This window comes from Aquarana catesbeiana, linkage group LG09, assembly GCF_042186555.1.
Source record: "Aquarana catesbeiana isolate 2022-GZ linkage group LG09, ASM4218655v1, whole genome shotgun sequence".
In the NCBI taxonomy this organism is placed as follows: Eukaryota; Metazoa; Chordata; class Amphibia; order Anura; family Ranidae; genus Aquarana; species Aquarana catesbeiana.
In genome coordinates, this window is record NC_133332.1 from 193,914,848 (window position 1) to 193,926,221 (window position 11,374).

Below are 11,374 nucleotides of genomic sequence, written 5' to 3' on the forward strand. Positions count from 1 at the left end.
GCTATCCCTCTATTAAGTTGTCAGAGCAGACAGCCAATCATAGTCGACGGAAGCATGGCTGGGGAATGCTTTTGCCACCTAATTGGCTGTCTGCTTTGACATCTCCCTGGCATGATAGCTTGGGCAGGTTCAGACTTGTGTCCAAACACGCCTGAGCTCATTCTTGTTTGACAGTATGCAGTAGAGAAGGACCGTTTCTCTGACTGAATGCAGTTGCTGTTTGGCTGACAATATTGTACTCTGCTCTTTCAATTGTCCAATCGAAGGATGTCAGGTGGGAGGTGCTTGAGAGGACCATAAGGAACCAATTGAAATTCATATGATGCATGGTCATCTTTACTGTGCTTGTGTTGCTAGATACCTTACATGCATGGAACAATAAAAGGCAAGCTGTCTAAAAAATAGTCAAGGATGTATAAAACAATTCTACTTTACCAGCATTGTGCAAGTGTCTTTATGACTAGTAGAGACAATAGGCAATAGGCTGCTTTAGGAATAAGGCTTGAACATGAAATGTATTGTTCTTTGTACATTGTCACAGAATATGCTGTAGCTATACAAACTAAAAAATAAATAATTTAATTAGCTGTTGTTGCATCTTAAAGCGGTTGTAAACTCCACTTTTTAACTTGTACCTATAGGTAAGTCTATAATAAGGCTTACCTGTAGATACATTGAATGTCTCAAAAACTTGCGGTGTTTAGGAGATATTCACACTTGAAGCAGCTGTTGATGTCACCAGTGCATGTGCACTGCACACTGAGTGTGCCATCAATTCAGAGCGCTGTGTCACAGCCATGACTCCCATGTGCATGCATGGATGTGACGTAATCACAGCCCAACCATTCAAATGGCCGCAAACCTGGAAAGAAGACTGGGTAAGGATTGAAGCGATGACAGCATGCCGCTGGAGAGCTTCATTTTAAGGTAAGTCTAGCACAATATGGGTTAAACCGCCCGGGGCCCCACATTGTTTTTAATTAGAGGCGCATTCTACCACTTTAAAGTTAGTTTCACCCCTTCTAGTAACAAAGCAGCAGCTAAGCTTCACAAACAACTCTCTAAATAGGTTTTGGCAGGTCTCCATGCATAAAGTAAAATGCATTGTTAGTTTAACTTTTCATTGTTTTTTTTCTCTCCACAGAATGAAAGCAGTGAGCAAAAGCAAGGAGTCTGTGCTCGGGGAGAATGAAAGAAATCTTGTGAAGTACCAGCCATCTAGCCAGATTGAAGAATACCCTCCAGACCTCACACTTGAAGAGCTTGTCCTTATGCCAATGGATATGAACCTTGAGTGTCACAGCCCACCACCAGATTATAACTCAGTCATTCATTATTCAGCTCCTCCAGTGTAGTGAATGGGGCAATCCAGTTATTGCTGGATCAGCTAACAGCTTCTTTTCTAATACAGCCAAATGTAAAAGACACTTTACAGACCTATGACTGCCTAAGTATTAAGAAATGGATGCCAGGTATTGGCCTTATTGGTGTGACTGAAAGAAAAGTACAAACATTGGTAATTTTTTTTCTTAACAGCTTATTTCACAGAGATATTAGCACCAAAATGGACATATATGTTAATTTATAAAAGCACAATATTTAAGACTGAATGCTGTTACTAACATGAAGATTTATTTGTGTCTATTTGGAATTTTATATATTTACGCTTTACTACAGCTTTTTGTTATATTGTTATAGTTCATATGTGTATCAAAGCTGAAGAAGTGAACAAGAAATTCTTTATCAGTACACCAAATACAAACTACTATGGTAGATTTCCAGGGTAAATCAGTGACAGTAATATACGCATTTACCACTGGATAGGAACCTGTGAATTTAATGAATTCAAAAGATTTTTTTTACCAAAGATTTTATTTTGTGTTTCCATGATAAAAATGGCAGATGAAATTATGTTTATAGGTGAAAGTTGTCTGAGCCAAAATCATTTTGTCACATACTGCTGTATTTCTGTGACATAATGAATGTTATAGCGTTCCTAGGGATTTATGTGGATTCTAGTGCTGTTATCCCAAATCCCAAGCTGGCATATGTAAGTGTTGAAACATCCCACCTTGCATGTGGGACATAACATGGTTGCTCAGTCCAGTCAATAGACAATTACATTTAGTTTCAGTGGCCAGTGTAAAATGATTCAAGGGTAGTCATACTAAATGCTTGGGTTGCATTGCATGGTCAATTCTACGCTCCCTTAAAGTGTTAGATGCCAACATAGAATTTGTTCAGTGCATGTCTGAAATGAAACCTTTTGGACCCATTAGGATACAATATTACTGTTATTAGTTTTGCCATTTAATATTATGCTCCAATTGTTATGCATAATGGTTTTGCTTATTTTTCTCTAAGCAATGTTAGCCAAAATCTATTAACAAGTTTCATAGAGGGAAGTATTTATCATGGTCATTACACATTTTCCTGCCAAGCAATTAAAAACTGTTACACAATTTCCATGAAGCTGCAATACTCAGTGGAGCACAAGTCTATATGATTGTACTGTATGTACAATTATACATGGCTCTATGTCTGATCACCTGCTAGTACTTCTAATCTGTGTGATACCAGATTTTTATATGAAAAACTAAACAAAATTTCTAACCAAAACAATAAATGGTGGATTCCCTCAAGGTTCAAGTCCCAAGACTAAATAAGCCCAACAAGCACAAAAAGACAGAGGGTGTATTCTGTGATCACAGACATAAACTGAATGTAGTGAAAATGTTATATTGTGATAAAGCCTTTAAAGCTGAGTAATCTTTTTTTTTATTCCTGAGAGTTTATTGAATAGAGATTGACAAAGTTATAATTATGATAAGCATGGAGCAGTAATCTATAAAAACCAAAGGATTTCTGTTACTGTAGTGAAATTGGCTAAAATACTATACAGCACTTTGTACTGTAAGTATTGCCCTTTTCACTGCCTTAAAGTGTCTTTCCACTTTTGCAGTCAAATCAAAGAAAACCACACTATGCGTTTGTTTTGTGTTCCCATTTATATGGCTTACCTAAAAATAATTTCCCAAAAATATTTTTTAACTTTCTAGGTTTTTTTGAAGTACGCCTCAGGCAGATTGCACCTTAAAGTGGTTGTTAACGCACTTCTACTAAATCCTCCCATCCTCTCTGTACCATTATAATTAGTGTCCCTGTGCCTGTGTTATGTAAAAAATCTGCCGGATTGTACCTATCTGAGCACGGCTCCCGGCACTGGCCGAGCCCTCCCGCTGACGTCAGCCGGGAAGGAGGGGAAGAGAGAGAGCCAACAGGCAGCTGTGCACCAGGAGCCGTGCTCATATAGGTACAATCCAGCAGATTTTTTACATAACACATTGACACTTATTATTATGGTACAGATATATATGTATTTTTCTTTATTATTTTTTTTTGTATATACATACATGCATATTTCTTGTTATGCTATGTGAATGTGACCATGTAACAAATATAAACTTTTTGTTATCCCAATTGGGTTGCAAAAGTGGAAATATACTGTAAAGAATTAGCCTGACCACACACACTTTATAGGACTAGATTTCATACGGACATTCACACAAATAAAAAAAAATCTGTCTCCTAATAGTAGATCTCCTTATTACAGTAAACAGGCATCTTTAGCATTCAGTAAATCATATTGCACATATCTTACCTTCAAGTGATTGTAAACCTAACTTTGTTTTTAAATAAACATGTTATACTTACCTGCTCTGTGCATGTATTTGCACAGAGCAGCTCTGAATCCTCCTCTTCTGGAGCCCACAGCCACTGCTTCTGGCTTCTCCCCTTCTTGGTGTGCCACCATAGGAAACCGCTTTCTATGGTGTCATACCTGCAGGCTCAATCCTGAGCCACGCTGTCTGTGTCCATTGACACAGACAGTGAGGCTCGGCCCCACCCCCCCCGCTCCCTTGTTACAGGTTTTGATAAACAGCAGCAGCAGTCAATGGCTCCTGCTGTTGCCTTTCTGTCCTGTGAGGAGGAAGAGGGCCAAGAGAGCTGCTGGATCGAGATCAGGCTCACGTAAGTATAATGGGGGCGGGGGGGGGCTCGGGGGGGGGGGGTGCAAGCTGCACATAGGGGGCTTTTTACCTTAATGCATAGAATGTGTTAGGGTAAAAAAACCTTCAACCATTTTAAGTACACCCTTTTGAAGTATCCAGCACTGTTGAAGTTGGGTAACCAGTGTCAGTGTAGCAATAAAGAATGAATAGTTTATGTTACTGGAGAGGTTTTGGAAAAACAGAAATCATGGTTTATTTATTGCTTTCCAAAGCACTCGGGCACCCAGATGTTCTTGGGTGTTTCTGTTTAAATTTATTTTGTAGAACCATACTGGATAAAGCAATATACTGTATGAAGTATTATAAGCAGTTTTGTATATTACTAATATTCTTCGGTCTGTTTTAAATTAAATTATTATACCCCCTCCAATGATGTAAAAAGTTTATATGGCATAGTTTTCGTTACCTTACAGCATATTCTGTATTATTATTGTGAAGACAGTAAGACTGGCTTATCCTACCAAGGGTAGGCATTCTCGTTTTATTTTCATTGTAGTTAAGTCAGAGTAGTTGATTTAGTGAAGGAACAAACAATGTTTACAGAGTAAGTAAGTTCACTTCACTTACTGCGTAAAAATAAAGCTTTGTTCACATCAATCAACCAATCCTGTGCAAGGCAAATACTTGGGCCTTTTTCTTGCATGTGATTGGATATGCAGAGTGAAAACTGCTTTACTGTATTCACTTTGCTAAGTTGAATATTGGCTTTTTCTTCAGCTACTCGATTCTCATGCCTAAACATACATGATATTTCTGATAAAAGATATAAAAAGCTGCCTTATAAGGGCAGAGAGTAGCAGAAAAAAAGAAGAAAGCAAAGGGCATTACCGATGACGTGCTTAAGTTTTATACATTCTGATCACTGTAAAGTTTTATATCGTATTTTGAAATGTCAAACTTGTTTTCAAATGTCAAATTTACATTGTTTCGTTGTTCAACAACTCAGAGCGTTTGGGGGTAGATGGATTGAGGAAAAATTCTGGGCACTGAATCAGAATGTATGATCTTAGTCGTAGATTATTGTTTATACAGTATGAATCCCTTCTCAAATACTTCATCCATTCCATTTGCTTCTTGCACTTTATCTGACTACACACAACCTTTGCCATGTTCTGATATACTGTGTAAACAAAAACTTTTCTTATAAAATGTATTTTTATATGATTCAATTTTTTTCCATGAAGTTAGAGAGATGTAGAATAGTTCTTCATAGAGCACCTGCTCTTATCCCTTCTTCTCAACACCACCTACTCAATTTTACTTTGTTTCCTTGCCATTCCATTCAGCTCCAATGAAAGCACCTGATACTTCTGGGCATGGAGGAACATATGGCTCACTCCATGTCACAGCACTGTGCCTATCACCAAGCACCAAAGCTGGCACATGGATGGAGCCTTTGTCTAAGTGTAAGCTAAGACTTGAACGACTTGTAGCTTACACAACTTCTCTTACAAAGTTGAACAAAGTGAAGTAAGCAGAGTATGTAGTTCTGGGAAGAAGGGAAAAATCGTGCATCGGTTACTTTACCCTTGATGGGCAAAGGAAAGGTTAATTTTTAACTGAAAATCAATCTGTGTTATATTAGTAAAGAAAAAATGCTTATCTTATATCGGTTGGGCATAGGAAATATCCTCTATGGTGCCAAAGATGCAACTTGTGCTTTATAATAAGTATATCTGTTCCACCAATAATTCAGGTGAAACTAAATTGGATTTTCCTTGCCCTTGACCAAGCCATTAAATAGTAGGACCTCTTTATTGATACGATAGGACAGCTTTATATTTATGATTTCTAGTTGATGAACTGGATAATGCTTTTCATCACATGAGATTGCATAGTATTTCACACTTCTAATCCTATCTGACATGTTTGATGTTGTAAAGAAAGGCAACAAAATAATCAAGGACTAAGGGTGGTACACCTTTATAAGTAAACTTCAACTCTCCTAGGCCAATCTTTTTCTCCCATGGGTCTCTGTACCTTAAGGGGTTTTGAGCTAACCAGTAGATAAGCTATCTTAATTTAGTCATTGCTATATATACCCCAGTCCTTTTAGAATGCTTAATTTACTAGCTTAAAACAAGAATAAGGACATTTCACTTTTCCCTAATTTAACGGAGCTGCATGCTTGTTCTGGGTCAAGAATTCAATGTACCAAAGCCAAAGGGTCAGCATATCAGCCAAGAAATTTGCATTTTCATAAGTGTTAGCTGCCATATCTATCTCATGACAGGTTTACTACTTTAAATAAGGTATGAATAAATAGGCCTTCGGCAAAAGCAATTCAGCTAGGACTTTTGGTTGGAATATATGATGATGGCAGTGTCTTTCCATAGACACACTAGTATCCAAGTCTACATTACATCAGTAGTAATAATCACACATTTCAAAGAGCCACAACTTGTACATCATACACAGACTACACACTACACAAACAAAAGGGAACAGTGCAGTATTAATAGTGTTTAAAAGGCTGATTTCACTGCTGTCTTGTGATTCGGGATTGCCTGGAAGATGTTGTTCTTTGAAGTGAAACAAATGCCTTGCTGAATTTTGCTTTATAATGCTACTTTTGCCATATTGTATTTAGATAACAAGCCACACAGGAGATAGCTTGGAAAGCATGCTTACTATGTCACAGTTCAGAAAGGTTTTTTACAGATTGTACTACATAATTTCTCAGGGAATTCAAAAAGGGAAAGTTTATTTACTAGAGTTCAAGGGAAAAGTTAATCACAACAGCATTGTGTATACTCATATATACAATATAAAACATGATGATAGCAGCTATATTTTTCAGTCTTAAGACAAAATATTACATAAGATCAGTAAGTCCAGGACTACCCAGGTAATAAAGATTCTATTTCAGCCTTTCCCATCAGAGCATTATATCATGCAATAATGTGTGTTGCCTTACAGCAGCCAATACAATCAAATGAATTGCCAGTGCACTACAAAGAACCAGAAAGTGCACCTGCATTATTATCCCAAGCAGCGCACCGCAATGCATGTCAGTACATTACTGGAGCTGTGGTGTTCTTAATGCCAGTGCATCAGAGATGTGTTCCTTTATGGCTTGGCAATGCACCAATGCATACACAATGCACTACCATGCATTGTAGTAACATACATGTTAACCCAGATAGCAAGCAATTGTGCTGCAAGTTTGAAAATGACTTGCTAAGCTATTGCTAGACTTGCCAGGCTTCACAAGTTTGTTGCACAATTGCAGCAAGTCCGCATTGCATGACTCCAGATCAACTTTCTTTGCAAACATTCTGCAAGTCTGCTGCAAGTTTTGGTTCAGTTATGTTGTGCAATAGTCATCCCACCACAGGGGGGCACTGTGGCTGAATTTTCAGGCTGTAGACTTGCAAAGCACTTGCTGTAGACTCACCACTGCAGCTTTGCTTTTGCTACAAATTGGAAAAGTGTCAACTAGAGCATGTGCTTCATGTGCTCTGCAAGTGTGCAACTTGCCAGTGAAAGTGTGCAGCAAGTTGAGAGACTTACAATTCAACACTGCCACAAATGTGTGGCAAGTTATCCTTGCTATCTGGAAATACAATACATACGTGTGAAGTCAGCCTTGATCCCTTTGCTACTAGGAGATGTAACAGCATATTGAGAGTCATCCAATTAGCAGAACATCGATATCAGTGTGTTACAAGTAAAGTTGCAGACAAAAAGTAGTTCAATCTCTTAGAAGCAGAGATGTATTTACTTGTAAGTAGAAAAAGTGGTAGTATGTGTTTTTAAAGTAAAACTATGAGAGTAAAAATATGGGAGCTTCCATTCCTTAATGGTTTTTGAAAGGTGTAGATTTTGGGGCTGTCATTCTCATGCTGGTATCATTACCTAGCAAGCCACTTACTTCAAACAAGCATGCAGCCAGTAAAGTCTGAAAAGTCTGAACTCCCATCCTGCATGCTAGTTCCAGCTCAGTTACTTGCTAGGTACTGCAGATTATAGCAGGCGGACAGTCTTACAGCTTTTACATTTAGGAGGAACCTGTACTAAGAAAAGTTTGACAACCATTTAAGTCAACTAAATGAGGTCCTTTAAAAATAGAACACAATACAATAACATAGAACATTAGGACTTTCCTTCAACTTTGTGACTGTATACTGAGGGTGAATTTCTCATATTTATGCACATTATTGAGAAAATTTGCCATCCTTTTGACACCACTTTTTCATTTTTTCATTCCATACTATCACAATACCTCACAACATCTTAGTTAAACAATTAAAAAACCCTGATACCCTGTCCAAATCAGCTTTTAGTCTAGAATGTTCCTAGTAAAAAAACATCAGTTTACCCTGTTAGCATCGCTGTCCATTATTTAGGGCTTGATTACATGTCTTAGCTCTATGATAATAAAGCAGAATTACATCCAAGTATTTGATACTGTTTAGGGTGGAGTGAGCTGAAAGGTGGAGTAGAGCTATGTCCTTACAGTTGTTTGTAATTGCTGGTTGATAGATCGCACCCTGTCCTCATTCCTGCTCTAACCACTGCGAGTTGAACTTCCTGTTCCCCACTAGGAGATTGATGATGTTGAAATGTCATCGACCTGCTATCAGATTTTCCATAGGAATATATGAAAAATGCACTCTAAAGAGAGGAGCCATGAAGTCTCTTACCGCTGAACCTCCGCTATCGTGGTGGGATGGGAGTGGGGATTTCCCTCCTGGGGAACAAACAGCGTTAATACTAAGGGGAAAAGATCCCGCTTTTTTATGCCCCAAACTAAAAGCAGAGATTTGGTCAGCATTTTAACTGTACGATGAAACTACCTTATTATGCAAAAAGTACTAAAGACATTGTTATTGATATTCCGCTTAATATTTACAGCTGTATAATGTCCCACTTCTTAAAGTGTTTATGCTGTAAACCTATTACAATGTGTTGTTTGTCATTTTATAATAACGGTTATAGCCATTCGTTTTTCTAAGTAATCAACGAAACACTACTTTCCACTGAATATTTTTTTTTTTTCAGTGAAAAAAGAAATTAACATGTATACATGGCATATATTATTTGTACATCTATATAAAAAAATAAAAACAAAACAAGGAAAATATATGAATTGTTGTGGACTGGATGCAAGTCTGTTGTGATGGTGGCTTGTGGCTTGATATTGGTTTCTCCACAAGCTCTAGGATTTAGGAATGTATGCACTGAAATATTGTAAGCTTTCATATGTAGTCGTGAAATGTATTTTATGTATTAACCTAAACAAATTTAAGAAAATAAATTTATATATTTATACAAACTTAATTGTCCTTATATTTGTTTTTTGCCACAATTATCCTTTAGTTACAACCAATATAATATTTTTTTCTCCTTGTCCTTTTTCATGCATCTTGCCTATTCAGTGACCATGAAATGCCCACAAGAATTTGCCTAGTTAAACTGTAATATTCAGTAATGCATAATGCACCTTACTGTAATTTCTTGTCATGCACAGTGCAGGTCATAGCATCCTCGGATTAGAAGCTGATAAAGCAGTGAAATCAGAAGACTTTCTATGCATAGCCTGTCCACACTACTGCTGAATTCAAAGACATTTTATACACAGAATCACAGCAAAATTACAACAAACAAAAACGGAATACAAGAATGTGAAGGAACCTGGCATGTCAAGGTGGAGGTTGACTTTAAAAGACACAGGTTTCATGAATTTTTCTACATGGAAAACTTCCTTCATGTAAAAGTAATAACTGATTTGGATGGATTCCAATGATGAATCTATACAAGGTAAAGATCAGTGATGTATCTAGTGTAGTTGACATCTAGGAAGGAAAAATTTTTAACAGCCCACTAATCTGTAAAGATTGTACCCCACATTGATGGTTAGTGGAGAAGTGCCCTTTACAGTGCCTTGCAAAAATATTCACCCCCTTTGGCATTTTTCATGTTTTGTTGCCTCACAACCTGGAATTAACATGGATTGTTTGATCATTTGCATCATTTAATTTACAGAACATGCCCACAACTTTTTTTTATTGTGAAGCAAACAACAAATAGGACAACATAACAGAAAAAGTCAATGTGCATAACTATTCACCCCCTAAAGTCAACATTTTGTAGAGCCACCTTTTGCGGCTATCACAGATCCAAGTCGCTTTGGATAAGTCTCTATGAGCTTGCCACATCTTACCACTGGGATTTTTGCCCATTCCTCCTTGCAAAACTGCTCCAGCTCCTTCAAGTTGGATGGTTTGTGCTTGTGAAAAGCAATCTTTAAGTCTGACCACAGATTTTCTATTGGATCGAGGTCTGGGCTTTGACTAGGCCATTCCAACACATTTACATGTTTCCCCTTAAACCACTCAAGTGTTGCTTTAGCAGTGTGTTTGGGGTCCTGCTGGAAGGTAAACCTCCGTCCTAGCCTCAAATCACACACAGAGTGGTACAGGTTTTTCTCAAGAATATCCCTGTATTTAGCACCATCCATCTTTCCCTCAACCCTGACCAGTTTCCCAGTCCCGACTGCTGAAAAACATCCCCACAGCATGATGCTGCCACCACCATGTTTCACTGTGGGGATGGTGTTCTTTGGGTGATGTGATGTGTTGGGTTTGCGCCAGACATAGCGATTTATTTGATGGCCAAAAAGTTAAATTTTAGTCTCATCAGACCAGAGCACCTTCCTCCATACATTTTGGGACTCTCCCACATGTATTTTCGCAAACTCAAAACGTACCATTTTGTTTTTTGCTGAAAGTAATGGCTTTCTTCTGGCCACTCTGCCATAAAGCCCAACTCTAGGGAGCGTACGGCTTATTGTTGTCCTATGTAGATACTCCAGTCTCTGCTGTGGAACTCTGCAGTTCCTCCAGGGTTACCTTAGGTCTCTGTGCTGTCTCTCTGATTAATGCCCTTCTTGCCTGGACCATGAGTTTTGGTGTGCGGCCGTCTCTTGACAGGTTTGCTGTTGTGCCATGTTCTTTCCATTTGGTTATGATAGATTTGATGGTGCTCCTAGGGATCATCAAAGATTTGGATTTTTTTTATAACTTAACCCTGACTTATACTTCTCAATAACATTGTCCCTTACTTATTTGGAGAGTTCCTTGGTCTTCATGGCGATGTTTGGTTAGTGGTGCCTCTTGCTTAGTTGTTGCAGCCTCTGGGGGCCTTTCAAAAAGATGTGTATATGTAATGACAGATCATGTGACACTTGGATTGCACACAGGTGGACATCATTTCACGAATTATGTGACCTCTGAAGGTAATTGGTTGCACCAGAGCTTTTTATGGGCTTCATAACAAAGGGGGTGAATACATACGCA

General features: G+C 38.1%; 1 protein-coding gene across 3 annotated transcripts in view; it reads left to right on the top strand.

Moving 5' to 3' along the window:
* LOC141108162 (vascular endothelial growth factor receptor kdr-like) overlaps positions 1-9,351 on the top strand; it is a 308,462-nt gene extending 299,111 nt beyond the window's left edge. For all 3 annotated transcript variants that reach the window (XM_073599472.1, XM_073599473.1, XM_073599474.1), the window contains one exon: positions 1,145-9,351. In XM_073599472.1, the coding sequence (XP_073455573.1) occupies positions 1,145-1,355 (211 nt within the window). In that variant the 3' untranslated portion in view covers positions 1,356-9,351. The remainder of the gene's footprint in view (positions 1-1,144) is intronic.
* Positions 9,352-11,374: the final 2,023 nt, after the last annotated feature.